Source organism: Osmerus eperlanus, chromosome 1 (assembly GCF_963692335.1).
Source record: "Osmerus eperlanus chromosome 1, fOsmEpe2.1, whole genome shotgun sequence".
Taxonomy (NCBI): domain Eukaryota; kingdom Metazoa; phylum Chordata; class Actinopteri; order Osmeriformes; family Osmeridae; genus Osmerus; species Osmerus eperlanus.
The window spans coordinates 3,623,331-3,641,434 of NC_085018.1; the positions used below are offsets into that span (position 1 = coordinate 3,623,331).

The 18,104-nt window shown below is 40.7% G+C and overlaps 1 protein-coding gene across 1 annotated transcript; it reads left to right on the forward strand.

Annotated features, from left to right (window-relative positions):
- Nucleotides 1–9,156: 9,156 nt before the first annotated feature.
- On the forward strand, nt 9,157–10,330 carry LOC134021658 (33kDa venom protein-like). The gene is made up of 3 exons (XM_062463066.1): nt 9,157–9,234; nt 9,654–10,215; nt 10,314–10,330. The coding sequence occupies exons 1-3, from the start codon at nt 9,157–9,159 to the stop codon at nt 10,328–10,330; spliced, it is 657 nt and encodes a 218-aa protein (XP_062319050.1).
- The last annotated feature ends 7,774 nt before the right edge of the window (nt 10,331–18,104 follow it).

Sequence of the window (18,104 nt, forward strand, 5' to 3'; positions counted from 1 at the left end):
AGTATCATATCAAACCCTCACAGTCCTACCACAAATCCAAACTACTGAAGCTAAATTCATAAAACCATAAAACCCCCATAGTCACTCTCTGTTTGGATCAGTCAGTCATAAATTCCTAAACGTAATTTCTTCCTCTCTAAGTAGCCTGCGCTTCCCTTAAAGAATCTGTAACAAATGTTGTATCAAGTTCACACAACAATTTTCCTCAAAAGAGTCCTGTAAACCCAAATTTGTCAAGTTAGGCTCATCCGGACACAGCAACATCATTTCATTACTTCCTGTAAACATATCAACATCAAAAACATATTCTAGTTAGTTCATCAATGCATGCAGGCAATCTAGAAACTGCTCCAGCTAGTATCAGCACTAGCATTTTCCCTGTGGAATAATCATCATTGTTAGAGTGAGCCCCACATTTGCATAGAGCAAGTTGTGTCCCAGATGAAACTAAGAAACTTACTGTTTCCATACCTTTTCCAAAATCATATGTAACACCAATGATGTATTTAACTATCAGTAAATATTTTAACTCTTTTCCCTTTTATGAATTAACAAGCTTACACTGAAGCAATCAACTTTTGAACCAATTTGTATAAAATAAAACTATTTTAGAAAACAACCAAATTACGAATAACCTTTAGGAACAGTTCAAATTAATACCTTTATATTTCAGATTCCCTAATTATTTTTATTTTTCCTGTATTTAAATTCACCAAATCAAATCTCTCTTTTTCCAAGACATGAGGAAAACTAACATCACTACCCTAAACCAGAATTTAATCTGTATGATTCCAAAATGAAACATAGACCATAAAATATTCTTAATGTAACCATTAGCCAAACTTATACCCCATCTATATTTCTATATAGGTTAGATAGGTAGAACTTCATAACTTGCTTTGGCTGCAGTCCAGAACAAGTTACTTAGTTCCAACCATCACAACCACAATCTATCAGACTTAATGAGTCTTCCCAAATTATTTCAAAACCAAGTTATAATAACCCTCTTTATGAACCAATACCATAATAAAACAACCTCATCACAGCCTAACTGTTTATCCCAAAACATTGTACCATGCCCTGATAAAACTCTCAAAGAAAAACTTAAAATCAAATTACAGTCAAACTCCAAACAAAAGTACATTGTCATTATTTTCTCTTTCTCATTTCATAACCACATTGCATCTAATACCTTTATCAAAACTCTTAAAAACCTCTAGATTTTACTATTTTGATTTAAAACGTTTGCCCATATACCTCATCAAAGCATATGCATAGTTCCCTTTTCAGAACATCAAAGTGTTTAAACCAAACATCTCTTCACATCCACAAAACGTTCTCTTGTTTCATTAAATCCATGTTCGCACACTTAAAACTGCTCTTAGAATAAGTAATTCATGCTAGAATTACGCTAAGACTCGCAATCACATCAATCAAACAATGCCCTTAAGACAAAAGAAAATATAAACTCTCCCTTTTTCTTTTTAAACCTTTAAATTCACAATTTAACATAAACCCGTAAAACAAAACCTTATTATTTAACTTCTCAAAAGTCTTATCAAAGCATGTAATGTATACACCTTTGAGTATTCCCATATTTACCAGCCATCTCAATTACTCTTTGTTAGTACTCAATGAATCAACTCAAATAAACAATGTCTACCAGCGCGCATTTCAAACTCGAATCAAACAAACAGCGCGCTCTGGAACAAAGCAAAAACTCTCAACCTTTTTTCTCTTTTTTTTTTTTCTTCTTCTGAACAACACAGATGGTTGGCGTTTACCGTCTATTCACTTAATTTTTCTAAAGTATAACTTTTCCAATCCAATTAGAACTAATTTATGAACCAGGGGTCTAATTTCTGCATTTTTATGGATACATCACAGATTTTCCGCTCGTAAATACAAGTTCAGTCAAGACACTCACGTGATTGATTTCACCATTTATTCATACACATGACAAATGGTTTAACATTGGCGGAATGGATGTACATGGGGAAGCGCTCCCTGCCTTCACTGCAGCATGCATGACATGAGGCAGGGAGCAACAAGTTAAATCCCCCACGGGGAGTACAGACAGACAACATGGGGGAGAAGGGGATGGTGGTGGGTGGCAGCAGCGCAAAACACAAGGGTAATCGAGGACATGTGTGCGTGCGACTTTATAGCGCCGCCTATCAAGCTAAGCCTATGGGCTGAGAACACGGCGATGGGTGATATGGCGCGCGCTGCCCGAGTGCCATGCCTGAACTAGCTCCGCCCATTTCAGTCAAGACACTCACGTGATTGATTTCACCATTTATTCATACACATGACAAATGGTTTAACATTGGCGGAATGGATGTACATGGGGAAGCGCTCCCTGCCTTCACTGCAGCATGCATGACATGAGGCAGGGAGCAACAAGTTAAATCCCCAAAACACCGACACTCCTCCAGTCTATACTATGTGTAGAGCGGAGCGTCGCGCCTCCTGAGCCTCAGGAGGACCGCATGACATCCCACTGTTACTAGCAAAAAAACTATGTGTGAGACAAATCAGCGGTGCATCCGCTGTTCCCAGGGCATCTGGACGGACGTCCCCATGTAGACACTGGATTCTGATGCCGACGTAGCGCATCAGAGGACGTCTGCGGATCACCACGGCTGCATGGAGATCCGAAAAGACATACTAGCATTGCATGATGTATGAAGCCACCCAACCACAGGATACATGCGGACCACATTGGTCACCGGAGGTCTCAGACCCGCTCGGCTTGAGCGCCCTGCTCGGCTTGAGCGCCCTGCTCGGCTTGAGCGCCCTGCTCGGCTTGAGCGCCCTGCTCGGCTTCTTCTCGAGCGCCCTGCTCGGCTTCTTCTCGAGCGCCCTGCTCGGCTTCTTCTCGAGCGCCCTGCTCGGCTTCTTCTCGAGCGCCCTGCTCGGCTTCTTCTCGAGCGCCCTGCTCGGCTTCTTCTCGAGCGCCCTGCTCGGCTTCCCCTGGGGGCCTGCTCAGCTTGGAGGCCTTCTCGAGCGCCTGCTCGGTTTCCTGAGCGCCTGCTCGGCTTCTTCTAGTGCGCCTGCTCGGCTTCTTCTAGTGCGCCTGCTCGCGCCTGCTCGGCTTCTTCTAGTGCGCCTGCTCGGCTTCTTCTTGGGCGCCTGCTCGGCTTCTTCTTGAGCGCCTGCTCGGCTTCTTCTTGGTAAAAAAAATATATAACAAATAGTCAATGTCCGTGTTTTTCTTTCTTTAAACCAGTCCAAACCCTGTGTCGCAGGTAGAAATTACCACAACCAAGTAAAACTGGAAGTCTTTGTAGATTGCGTAATGGTCAGGCAACTTGATAGTTTCAAAGCATTTCAAGGTCCTTGGGAGACGTCCACCTCCCACTTTTACTATCAGCTTCTTAGGTGGGACCTGGCAAGAAAAACAAATACATTTAATAAAATGTTAAAAAGCACACCTGTACAATAATAGTCCAGAAATAAGCCGTGACCCGAGTGACAACCTCGACAGAGATATCATCTTTGTCATCATCAGACTCTGGGTTCAGCCTGGGCAATGTGATGTGTGCAAGAATCATCTGGAAAGACAGAGACTGGTAATGAAGACGTTTTCATACTTGGGAATAAAAATTGGTATTGGTACATTGTTTCTTCCCAGTTCTTGAAGGTGGAGGTGGGGAGGTGATTCCACCATTGGGCGGCCAGACAGGAGAAGAGCTTGGGTTGGGAGCGGGCGCTCTTGAGAGGTGGGACCACCAGACGGTTGTCAGAAAAAGACCGTAGGTGGCGGGTGGGGGTGTAAGGCTGGAGGAGAGACTTGATGTAGTCGGGTGCAATCCCGTTCACCACTCGGAAGGTCAGTACCAGGGTCTTGAATCTGATACCGGCCGTGATTGGAAGCCAGTGGAGGGAGATGAGGAGCGGGGTAACATGGAAGCGTCTGGGTAGATTGAAGACACATAGTATTCTGGAAAGAAAACATCTACTACAGTAACTGTAGCACAGTGCACATGAGGGATATTTTTAAGGTCCACTGCCATACTGACAAAACATCTAATCATTTTGACCTGCAGTGTTTACACAATGCCAAAGGGACTTTTCATTTTGGGGGCACTGACTATTTGTATGAGAAAAGGATTTAGTTTTGACTGATGAGTTGTCTGTTTTGGGAGAGATATGACCTTTTGCAGGTGTGCCATGGTGTTTTGCTGAACCATCTAGGTTATTCTGGCAAATGTATTTAAAGCTTTGAGAATGTCCTATTTTTTCTCGAGAGATGGGCCAAAGCAATCGAGAAGGAACTTTTCATTTTGGGGGCACTGACTATTTATAAGAAAATGATTTGGTTTTGAAGCATGAGTTAACTGTTTTGGGTGAGATATGACCTTTTGAAGGTGATCTATGTATTTGTGCTGAACCATATTGGCTATTTTGCCAGATGCACTTAGAGCTTTGAGAATGTCATTTCTGTTTCAAGAATTGAGCCAAAGCAATGGAGAAAAACTGTAAACCAAATCTCATGTACCTTGGGTGTGATTTCAGTATCTTTTTCGCATGGGAAAAGCAGCTTGACCACATCTGCTTTGTTAGAGAGAAGTGGCCAAATGCCAGTCTCCTCCTTTTCTCAACTGTTTCATTTGTTTCCCTGATCGCCCCAGAACCTGTGTTAAACAGCATTACAAGTCAGAAATATAGCTGCAAGCAGCAATGAAGGGGCTAAGCAGAACAAAAGAGGGAAATCAAGTAGCTAAAAAAGTTAAAGCGAAATAATAAAATATTTACTTTTTGTTTTTAAATTGCATTATAATTTGATGACACTAATACTTGGATTGGGGTTTAAAAATTGTGATTAACACTGAACTTGGTGCAATTAAAAAAATATAACAAATAGTAAATGTCCGTGTTTTTCTTAATTTAAACCAGTCCAAACCTAGCCTGGCTGCCAGCCCAACTTCTCCCCGCCCACAAAACAATTTGGTCGGGAAGTTGGGTCTGGAGGGTCTCGTATTGGGAACAACTACATAAAACCAGGATCTGGGCGGACCAATAAAATTGCCAGGGCGGGCTTTATACGATGATGGACAGATGATCAACAGTAACGTAATCAACAACGTCACGAAAGAGCCCTTGGGTTGAATTCGTTTTCAACAAACAACATATTACGTTGCTCTGATTGGTTGTAGGTCTATCCAATTGAGCGAAGAGGCATTTGTTTTACGAGTTCGGTTGAAACACGCCCCGTAGTCACAGCCCAACGGAGAGTTTTCAGACTCATATTCTGACTAGAATTATGAGTATGACAACGTCAGGCTAGTCCAAACCCTGTGTTGCAGGTAGAAATGACCGCAACCAAGTCAAACTGGAAGTATTTGTAGGTTGCGTAATGGTCACACTTGTCTCTAAACATTAAAAATACCTCCATGGCATTGTGATAATACAGTTTTGTAAGTATATACAACACATCTTTTTTTCTTTTTTTTTTACTTAGTTATTAAATTTGGTGTAGGAGATTGAAAGTGTTTTTCACAAAACTCTAAATGATGGAAAATTTTGTGATTACTCCAAAATTATATTGAATAAATAACACAAATTGTCTTTGTCAAGTTTTTCAAATAACTCAAGAACATTGACTAGTTGCTTGTAGCCATGTCGTTCAATATCCACAACTGTCACTCACCAACGACTGGTCAATAAAGTAGCACCATGTTTAAGTAAAACAGATCAATTGTTAACGTCTCCATTCACATTATATTTTTATTTTAAAGAAATGATGCATCTCTTTTACATTTCTCATAACAGCACTTTCGGCATTTTATCACAAAACAAATTTGTACCCTTTGTTCTAATACTCTATACTATAATAAAACAGGCATTTTGTTGTTGATCTTAAATTTTCTAAAGAAAATAAATCTCTTTCCTATCATTATTACAACAAAATAATCTCATGAATTTACATGTAACATTTCTCTTCACACGTTTTAAGGAAAATATTTCTCATCACACATTTGAAAAAAATTATCTTCACACATTTTTTAAGAAAACATAAGTGCAGCTATATTTAAAGTAGCAATATTTTTTTGGTACCATTTGTTCCAATACTCTAAATAAACAAGCATTCCCGAGTCTTTTAAAGAAAACGTGAGGCATTAGACCAAACAAATGACACATTTGCCATCATCCTCTAAAGAAAAGAAAACACGTTACTTCTGAGTCAACATTAGAAGTATTAGTAGTGCAGTTGATATTACAATTTCTGCTTTGAACCTGGAGCATTTACAACATCAACAAAAAACATATTTTTGCCATGTTCTCAGCAAATGACAGAAATCATTCTGTCTCAGTTATAGATATAGCTTTGTCTGTGAGAGTTAAACCTGCAATGTTTTCCGAAGTTGAAGAGCAGTCAGGATGTTTGTCTTTACCACCAGCATGTGGGGAAGTGCAAGAAGACAGGTGTAAAATACTGGGTAGCTTTGAAGTGGTTTGCAAGGCAGATTCTACTGTTTAACAGATCTCAATAACGGCAAAGTGATTTGTGTGTATAACTTGAAATGGTCTTCCAACATGTCAGCATCTAAACTGAGATGTGTGACATTTTGTTTTTTCATATACGTAGAGATTGTAGCATTGGAAACAGAAACTTTTGTGGAGTGATCCAGACACATGCCCTTGCCCTTGAAATAGATCTGTAAGAGGATGATTTTTCTCGGAGGCTGCAGTTTCCACATCAATGTGTAGGATATTTACTGTTAAACTCGATTTGTGGTTTGCGACACATTGGACACTTCCATGTCTGTGAGATTTCAATGGCTGTTATCATTGGTTGTCTGGTAGGTTTCCTCATCAGATATTTCTTCAAAGTAGTTAACGTCAGCTTTTTCTATGTCAGTGATTTTTGTAATGACTGGTTTTGGTTGTATTCAGACAAAATTTTCGGTTGGCATTTCTTGTGGTAAGATTTGTGAATCTGTATGTGGAGCTCACATCGACAGCTGTGATGGTGTCATTCCAAAGATTGATCTTTACTGTGCCAGTTTCATCACTGCCGTACGCTTTGCTCAACTCCATGTCCACTCCTCTTACATTGACAGTCTCTGTTGGCCTTACCACAATGATTTTGAGAAATTGCACCTAAAATGAGAAGAGTAGTAAAAGGAAATGCATCAGTAACAGCAAAGTACATGCATTACTTCAGCAAACAATGGACACTAAAACAATATCAGAAAGTCATCTGAATTGTGGATAATATTGGCGATAAAATTGGGGATAATGTTATTGCAGAACACGGTGACAAGGTTTATTCACTCTCTTGCATAAAAAACATCAGCCAGTCAATTAGTTTAATTGGGTGTGCTCACGCCCTCGGCGAGCACAACCATTGTTCTTTCACATATATATTTTTATTATTATTTATTTTTGGCCCCCTAAGGATCCGTCAATATTATTAAATATTAAATGGACCCATCTGCAACCGACGCAAGCAAGGACACCCTACAATTTCCCCAGAAATTGTATACTCTCTAGTTGGGTGTGCTTTGCCTTCGGCAAGGGCACAACCTTTGTTCTCTCACATATATATTATTATTATTATTCTTTTTGCCCCCCTAAAACTCAGTCAATATTTGGCCTACATAGACAACCTAGGTGTCAAAAGTTTCGTCTTGGTAACGATTGAGTTGCTTCTATTGGGATTTACGTTCCGTTGCATGGTTTAGGCTCAAGTTAAGTTTTTGTGGCGAAAAGTGAAGCTAACGGTGGCTAATTTGCTAGCCACAGTCACTGACGTTACTACGTCACTAACGTCACGAAAACACGCGTGACTACCTGTAGCAGAACATTCGTTTCGCATCTGTTAACTTGGGGGATAGCTAAGCTAACTATAGCTTTACTGCAAGGCAGTTGCAGAAACGCCACAAGCAAAGAGGCCAGGGTGATAACTATTTACTCATTTTACTTTGTGGTATGAAACACAATTGTGAAGTGTAATGTACAATATAAGCTGATATAAGGAAGTACATCTACTTTCGGAAACAGTAGTCTACTATTTACATGTAGTCATTTAGCAGACGCTCTTAAGTAAGTAAGGGACATTCCCCCCGAGGCAAGTAGGGTGAAGTGCCTTGCCCAAGGACACAACTTCATTGGGTACGGCCGGGAATCGAACCAACAACCTTCTGATTAATAGTCGGGCTAATTAATAGCTGATTAATTAGCCCGACTCTCTAACCGCTCAGCCATCTGACCCCCCTCACTTCACGCCAGTCTGCTGGCATGTTATTGTTAACTGTATTGGCGCATGCGCCGTGTGTATTTTCCTGTCTCTGCTTCGTGCCTGCATGTCTCCGGTGCGGTCGCCCGGTTGGCTCCTTGTACAGTAAAGTACCAACTACGCGGCGCCAATGGTCCTTTGTGGGCGGTGGCTGGACCCACGCTGATACCAGCCTTTATGTGGCTGCGACATCACAACACGTACTCTCGGTTGTGAGTTATTCCTAACTACTGGCGTCAGGTATTCATTTGTTTACCTGTTGCCCTGACTGGAAAGGAAGATTACCACGACGATTGCGTATTTCCGGGCAAAAATACGGAAGTTGTGTGAAAGGTCGGTGGATGATAGCTGTTACGCCTCCCGTTGGCTCGGAGTGGAAGTACGCAACATAGGGCTACAGGCAAAGCCAGTGAGGGTGCAGTCACACAAACCAGATACTCAATATGAATAATGTAACGTTTATTCATTATACACAGCAACACCGGGATCAAAGAGGACAATCAGTGGCACCAAAGAAAAAAACATAAACAAACAAACCCGCCCGCCCCTTAGACCGGTGCTAAGCACCTAAAAATGACAGTGCACTACCCTAGAATAATAAGGTTCTATCTGACATTTTTGTCAAAATTGAGTTATTTACATAGTCTTACTCTGGTATAACTTGTGAACATTATTTAAGGTGTTTTTTTTAAATAAAATTAATTTTGGGTGTTTTATTCGCAAAACTAAAAGGTTCTATCTACAAAGTTACGCTCAGACTTGGAGTTATAAGGTTCTATCTGTGGCCCAATCATCTTTTGGAATATTTACAGAAGGACCAATCAAATACTGTCGTCAGGCGCTCGCTCTCTGAAGTCTCTTTATGGCGCCAGGTTGTCTTTTTCACCCCAGTAATAGAAGATGGAAAAATGTCAAGCAAAACCAAAGCCAGATTTACGCGCAATTTAAAGGTTAATGATTTCATCGATGAACTAACAAAGAAACAGGTGAGTTATCTTCTTAAAATCGCTTTAATGTCAGTTCTTGTTGAGGAAATCTATAATACCAGGCTATAGATAGTGTGCTAATGTTAATTTAGTAGCATACATGTAATTTAGTCATCATTTTGAGGCAAGCCCTAACATACAGTGGGATTTATTTAAGTAATATATTTCTTTCTCGTGCTTTTAGATTATGCCGAAGGCAACTTAGATAGCTAACGCTAGCTAACGCTAGCTAAACTGCATCTCATACTGGTTGTCCTTACTTGTGCAATGACGATAAAGTTGAATTTAATGTAATCTAGAACTGATAATGGAGGAATACATGGGCCTAAAGGGATTTTAATTTTATCCTTGATTCTCATCTATTTTCTAATGTGCTATATGATTACAGCAATGGTATAATATCAGTAATTTTCCCACAGACTGGTGATGTTGACCAAGATGCTGAGCCTGGGACTGTGGAGGAGGAGGAGTTGGCGGCAACAGACATTCTGGGTGGGACTGTAGATGAGGAATTGGGGGCAACAGACATTCTGGGTGGGACTGTGGATGAGGAATTGGGGGCAACAGACATTCTGGGTGAGACTGTGGATGAGGAGTTGGGGGCAACAGACATTCTGGGTGAGACTGTGGATGAGGAGTTGGGGGCAACAGACATTCTGGGTGGGACTGTGGATGAGGAGTTGGGGGCAACAGACATTCTGGGTGGGACTGTGGATGAGGAATTGGGGGCAACAGACATTCTGGGTGAGACTGTGGATGAGGAGTTGGGGGCAACAGACATTCTGGGTGAGACTGTGGATGAGGAGTTGGGGGCAACAGACATTCTGGGTGAGACTGTGGATGAGGAGTTGGGGGCAACAAAGGAGTCGGGCATGGCAGGAGAGGAGCTGGGGGACACAGAACCAAAGAAAAAGACAAGAAAAAGACCATCAAATTCATCTAAATGGAAAGCAAATATCCGCAAGAGGCTACATCAAGAAGGCAAAGAATACACTAATGCAAGCAATACAAAAGTTCCAGCCCAAAAAGTAAGATCACAGAAAAATTGTGCCCTCTCTTGTAAATTTAAATGTGCACAGAAGGTTACCCCTACTGAAAGGGAAGAATGTTTCTTGGACTACTACAAATTGACACAAAACAGGAAACATGATTACATTGCAATGACAACAGAATGTGCAATGAAAGAAAGGCAAACATGCTGCGAATCACAAAGAAAACGCACATTCTCATTTAAATACTACCTGAATATTGAGGGTGAGAGGATTAGAGTGTGCAAGTAATTTTACCTGGGCACACTGGCAATTAGTCAGAAGCCAGTTTACTACACACATTTAAAGAAAAACCAAACGACTGGCATGCCAAAACCTGATTCTAGAGGCAAACATACACAACGTGTGATAGATCTTCAACTAAAAGAGCAGGTTCGGGATCACATCAGGTCTTTCCCTGTTGTTGAATCCCATTACTGCAGGGCTAGGACAGAGAGGCAGTATCTGGAATCCACGCTCAATGTGTCTCGAATGTATGATCTGTACAAACGTAAATGTCTTGAAGAGGGCAATACACCTGTAAAGGAGTCTTTCTATAGATTCATTTTCAACTCTGAGTTCAACCTCAGTTTTCACGTTCCTAAAAAGGATAGGTGTGATCAGTGTGAATCTTATCAGACAGCTCTCGAACAGAATCTTCTTAGCGAAGTTGCTGATAGCAAACAGAGGAAACACATTACCGACAAAACTGCAATGCGCCAAGAGCGACAGGCAGACAGGGATGCTGAAAACACATTAGTAGTGTGTTTTGACCTTCAGAATGTTATAACTTGTCCACGTGCAGAAATCAGTTCATTTTTCTAGAAACGAAAACTGAACGTGTACAATCTTACAGCTCATAGCTCTCTCTCAAAGAAAGGCTATTGTGCGATATGGACAGAGGGAATGTAAGGCAGAGGGGCTAACGACATTGCTAGTGCACTTGTTAAAATTTTCGACAAAATTATTCTTGACCACCCATATGCCACGAGCATAATTACATGGAGTGACAGCTGTGTGCCCCAAAACAGAAACTCCATAATAGCGTTTGCTATGGCAGCATTCTTGACAAGGAATTCTAAGATTCACCAGATTACAATGAAGTACTCTACCCCAGGTCATTCTGCTGTACAAGAGGTAGATAACATGCACAGTCAAATTGAGAAGGCAATGGCATTATCTGAATTCTACTCTCCCGTGTCATTATTGCGTGTGTTACTCAAAGTAAACAGGAACAACCCATACAGAGTTATACAGATGAGAGAGTCAGATTTCTATGGCTTTCACTCATGTTCCAAACTGTTCAAGTACAAACAGGTGCCATTTTCTGCAGTGTGTCAGCTCTTATTTGATCAGTGCCCATATACACTTCACTACAAAACATCACATGCACAGGCATTAGAGGTAGCAGTAGACCTTAGAGGACCAAGTAAAACCAGGAAACCAAACTTGGCGCCTACATGCACCCTACCCAAGCCAAGGATGCTCCCAAAACAGAGCCACGTCCCAGAGGTCAAGATGAATGATCTAGAGTCAATGTTTAGATTCATGCCACTTGCAGATAAAGAGTATTACCATACAATAATGAAGAAATGAGCAAAATGTATGTATGTATGTATAGATGTACAGATGTATGTATGTATGTATAGATGTATGGATGTCATGGGTTGGAAATTCATTGATATGTTGAAGAAATAATTGTTCAATAGGCCTTAATGTTGCCAACATGAGCTGTGTGTTGATTATAAAGTGAATAGTATGTGATGTAAGTATGTGATGTATGTGTATAGTAAGAGATACTATGTAATACTGTGTATTTTTATCGCATTAAATTATTTTCGTTGCAAGGAGCAGCATCTCAAATAAGTTCGATTTTAAGTAACCAGTCTTGAGTTTGAAATACCTTGTTCATAAGCAAAACATTTCTGATCAGTTTTATCTGAATGAGTGTCAGTATTGCCATGTGTGATGTATGATGAATTTTACATTTAAATTGTTTGAAAATGATTTGATAAACTAAAAAAATAAAGACTGATTTTAAATATTCTTTCAACTCGTTTTGGTTTTCTACTGAAAATACTTTGATAAACTGAAGGACTTGACCTTCATCAGACCATGTATTTTTTAAATCATTCATTTACATTTAACATTATTAAATTACTGTTATCTTGAATAAGAAAGATGAAAGGAAAAATAGTGTTATAGCAGTAAGTGCACGAATGCATGAAGATTTAACATATTAACCAATAAAAATACACTTTTTATTATATAAATTGAACATCCCAACAGTATGTATAAGTAAATTGTTAAACTTATTTGATAATCATTGTTCCTTTTTCAGTTTTTTAAGATAGAACCTTATAATTCCAAGGCGGCTGTTAGTTTTTAGAACTATAAGGTTCTATCTACAATTGACCTAATTTACAATTCATGTAGAATTTTGGTATCTCAGATGTAAAATACATGTAAGGTGTATGTAACTCTGGTGCTATAAAGAAATGTGCTCCATTTGTCAGTTTTGCTATTTGTAATGCTAAAACTTTAAACCTCAATATCTCAAAACTGACCTGAACGCATATAGAACCTTATTATTCTGAGGTAACGAGTGGGTGGTGCTCACTGCTAACCTGGGGAAGTAACAAAAGGTGCTACTACGTGGGTGTGAAATGTTGGCCCCCGGGGTATCTTACCTATCCCCGTTTGTCCCGGTGCGCGCAACAAAACAAACAGAAACAAAAGAAGACACAAGCAGGGCCCCGTTCGTCGTAAGGATTGAAGCTAAGTTAATCAATTGTCCCTTTAGCCCGTTAACATTAGCGAGATGAGTGAGAATAGCAAATATCGGTTCGTCAACGGCTGATCCGCATCCAAATCATGTGGTTAATTTCAATCAGGCTAAACTTATCAGGGAAATTGCACGTGCACGTCCTACTTCAAAAGGCAGGAAAGGTTGATCACCAAAACCGTGATTTTCTAACGGTATGATGGCGGAAAATACGAAAGAGAGAGCGGTGATAGGCTATTCTCGCCATCCGAGCAAACTATTATAATGAGTCTCTATAAGACAATAAGCATATATTATCATGGCTAAGTCAAACACCGTCACCGCTGCCAGAGCAAGACAAGCAGCTTGGCAAAAAATTGCCAATAAGCTAAATGCGAAGGTTTTGGGGAAATGTATAGGCTCATCTTAAGTGCCTCATTACCCCAATCAATCAGATCACATTTCTTTAAATGTGCCTGCTGGTATAGGCTTAATGGAAATTAATAATCGAATGAGATCTTGCTAGCGAAAATAATGATCTCAACTCTTTCAGAATAAGTAGGCTAGATAAAAACAAGGCCAAAGAGTATCTAATTGATACGAATTCATAGACAATTATGAGGATATATGTAGGCTACTGCGCTTATATCATGTAGGCCTACTATATATGTGCATGTAGGCCTATGTGTAAATCCCTCTTTGATTTCATTGACTGGGACATGGCCAGCGAATATGATGAATTGATTCATCAGCTGGTTAAGCGCCAAGTACACTTTTCTTACAGAAACGCATGCTGCGGCTTTGCCAATGTTTTCTGCATCACCTATACTGTATAAAAATGTAGCCTATAGCCTACCTGACGCAAAAAACCTCAAGGCTATGCAGTCTGAAGCACAGTTAAAGTTTCAAGTAGCTTTATTGTCAATTTCTTCACATGTCAAGACATAAAAAGGAATCGATATGACGTTTCCCACTCTCCCACAGTGAAACATATAAAAAGCACAGGCACAACAGATAAGACAAGACATTTCGTAAAACATAGCGTTACATATTCACATACAGCAGCATAAGCTCATAATAAAGCATAAAGCTTGCTGCGGCGTGTGATATTTGCAATGTACGGCCCGAGAAGGTCTTGCAAATAAATGAGTCCTTGTCGGCTGAATCGATATCGCTCAAACAAGAACTCATCCGTGTGAAATAAAGGATCTTGGCAATCGCGAAGAACTCTATTGGTATGGAAAGCTAATCGAACTAAAATATAGCTCCTTGGTCAACTGGGTCTCTCAAAAAGGGAGTTGCCATGTTATTTTCCGGGGGTGTGGCAAGCTTATCCAGCTACACTTACGTTAGCCTGCTCTGGAGCAGGTTAGTGCTAATTGATATGTTACTATGGTGATTTATCGAAAGTTGCTTCCACGAACCAAAAAGAGGGACGTTTTTTATCTTAGCCTGAAAATTAGCTTGCTAAACCGCTTAGCGAGCTACGACGAATACCCCCCAGGCCTCTAAACCAAAGTAAACGGTAAAGACAAACGCATAAACAGAGATAAACCAGGAAACCAGGAAAACCAATACCAAACATACCAGAGCTCTGCCACAGCTCAACACAAAACCAGTCCTCTCTCACACTAAACACACAGAAACAAAAAGCTTTTAAAGTGTGGCGACGAACTGATGACCAATTGGACCCAGGTGTGCACATCTGATGACCGATGACGTGGGAGAATGAGGCAGTAGGAGGAGACAGAACACAAAACAACACAAAACAGAACACAAGACAGGCAGGGCAAACAACGTGCAAGCACGTAACAATAGCATAGATATATATAAAGACTAGATGTCTTACGGCGGAGTCTAGAACGTCCGCACATGGCAGCCATCTTGCTACAGTCAACTCGCTCACCCATAACATTGTGTTGGTGCTACATGTTATTTTTAAATGACCATAACTTGCTCAATTTTCAACCGATCTTTAAACGGTTTGGTTTGTTATCAACGTCAGAGATGTTGTTATGCCACTGCATACTTACGAATAATTATGTTTATTTTATATAGAATAGAAGTATGCTTTATCATGTTACACATCACCAATTGATTGCTTTTGTACATGTTTATAGTAAAGAATGAAAGACTAAATTATATTCCAAATGCAGTGAAGTATTTATTAAAGCTACGTTTCTGCATATGAGAAAATGCTGGGGCTGAGTTGCACATGAATTAGCCTACATGCATTGCCTACATTTATACGTGCTTGGATGCAACATTTAATATTGTGTGTGATTGAAATTCATGTAGACTAAATTACAAGAGTGTCACAACTGAGAGCAGTCAAATGTGATCTCCATCTCTGGATAAACCACTTGTACTCGAGATCCGTTCTACGACCAAGATACGACGTCGCGGCAACGTTGTCCACGGGTCTAAAAATAACGTAACCAGCCGACTAAGGTACAACGTCGCGGCAACGTTGTCCAGGGGACCAAAAAATAACGTCTCCAGCCGACCAAGGTACGACGTTGCGGCAACGTTGTCCACTGGTCTAAAAATAACGTAACCAGCCGACCAAGGTACAACGTCGTGGCAACGTTGTCCACAGGACCAACTGGCAACATTCCCTTTATAACGTTGCTACGACGTCGCCACGACGTTGCCAGAAGGTAACGTCGCGGGTTACCAACTGAGCATTTATTGGCAACGTTGCCGCAACGTCATGTGTTAGTTTTTGCAGAAACTGCATTTTGCCAAGTAAATATCATTTGGCACTTTTAGCAGCCATTTGTATTCAGGTTTTTTTTAACCATAAATCATTGAAGCAGCATTTGCTAGGCATGTTTGCTAGCCATATTCTGGGTTTCACTTCAAAGTTCCAACTCCTACCAAAGACACTATGCGAGTGTGTGAGTAAATTTTTTGGCATTTGAGCGCCAAATAGTTTTTGGAGCTTTATGTAAAATAAACATTGCCGTTTTCCAATTCAACCCTCTACGGATACAATGAAGCTTAAGTCGCCATTGGCTAGTAATTTTTTTATTTTACTCGCCAGACTTCCATGAAATGCATGAACAATGCAACTGAAAAAAAGTAACCTACATTATCTGTCTGAATAATTCTTTATGTTGCATATGGCTTTAATATTTAGCAAATGCATTTCTGCCACTTGACTTAAGCCACCTCTCCACAGCTGATGATGGATCATACTGCTGAAGCTCTGGGCCTTCTGTTGAATGAAGATCAGGTCTGAAAGGCGTGAGGATGTGAGACGGCTGCGGGCATCTGATTGTATTCTCTTTTGGGGACTGAAGGCTCTTTCGCAGTTGACAGAGCTGATTAGAAGAGCAAGAATAATCTGAACAAAGAACAGTAATCTTAAAATCTCAGTTTTCGTTGTTGAGCAGCAGCAAAATAACTAATTGTATGTCTGTTGTCATAGCAGCCAATCATGTTAACTCGTAGTCAAGTGACGGTGCGTCACTGAAATCTGCGCTAAACATATTATTTGTCTCGAACAATTTACTATCCATTGGCTAATTAAAGATCATTTTTAGTCGACTAGTGTGAAATTTGGTCACATATGCGAGTGATTTACTCGTATTGTAGAGGGTTGCAATTGGTAAAACCTTGTCTAGTGAAGGTAATGTCTTTATAATTTCTGGCTCCAAATTGTCGACATGGGAAGCAGAAACATGCATCTAGCTTGGCTGAGTTCTCTAACCAAGTTCGAGAGCGATACCAACCTGGGTTGAATGCCCGAGGACCTTTGTTGAAAATGCGTATAGGGTACGTTTGCTGAACCGGCTGCATTAGAGTGCTGTCATGCAAACCATGCTCGCCTTCACCCGCAGCAGCGGTAATGTTGGTACCGAGAGACAGGGAAGTGCTTCCACTCGGACCAGCAGGCTCTGCCTGCTCTGGAGTAATATTTTTTTTTCAAATATCCCTTGTCGCAAGAGTTTCAAGGTTGATTTCACTTTTACCGGTAAACGTGGAGGCGGAGCTCTAACCTACGTCTCCCATTATCAACCTGCCAATCATGGAGAATCATTAAAAAATGCATATTACTGAAAGCCTGACAGACTTTTTCATACCTTCAACATGTAACATTTTCGGATTAAGTCAGAAAGAGCTGGGGGAGCGCTGATAAATCGGGGGGGGGGGGGGGGGGGGAGGCTAAATCCAAGCACTTTTAAGGACCTCTTCATTGCTCGGTAAATTCAAGCACTTTCAAGGTCTTGATTTTTTTTAAATTATTATTATTCGTGCACTAGCACCGTTGCTGTAAGATGCCTCGAATTTGCCCATTCTCATCTGATCACCCTGGTTTGCAGAGGTGCACACTCAGTCATTTCAATGAGGGGAAAAGGCAGATATCGCGCGCGCCATAACACCAACAGCAGAACGGTTATCCAAATAACAAAGAAGTGTACAACACTCGCATTACAGCATGTGTATTCACACTGTGAAGCACGGAGACAGACTCCAAGAGAGAAAGTAAGCCGAAGGGTTTTAATAGCACCTTTTGGTACAAAACAAAAACAGTAAGGAAAACAGAGTTATGTCGGCGTGTCTATTCTTCTTCAAGGGTCTTTGCCTCTGGCCCCCCTGGCTCATTCGTTTGGTCTCTTCTCTCCTTACGGCGAGTCTGTGTAGCATAAAAACCACGTCAACCACATATCACCCCTTTTTGTACTCACCAGGAGTGGGGTAGATGAGCAACAGGTGTGCCTAGTTGAGGCTTTGCTTCGGTAACGAGGCCAACGGGCTGCCAGGCCCACAGCTGAAAAGGCCCCCTTGTCACAACACACATACTTGATGCTATCTACCTTTACATTAGCGACAGTGACTCAGCTGTTAGTTGCAGAGCTAATGTTACAGCCACATTCTAAGGGTAGCAAGATATGTAACCATATACAGTAAATCAACAAAATGATATAGCGTTAGTTAACTTACTTGTCTGAGGTTTGTAGCTGGACCAAGGAGAGTTAGTACTGATCCAGAATTTAATTTCAGCAAGGCCAGCTTTGTATTGGCTTAAGTTGAGGAAACAGTTCAATCAGGAGAGACCTGGGATGAGTGAA

Coding starts and splice junctions, on each gene's coding strand:
- LOC134021658 (XM_062463066.1), top strand. CDS start 9,157: ATGTCAAGCAAAACCAAAGCCAGATTTACGCGCAATTTAAAGGTTAAT. Junction 9,235..9,653: donor ATGAACTAACAAAGAAACAG/GTGAGTTATCTT, acceptor ATTTTCCCACAG/ACTGGTGATGTTGACCAAGA.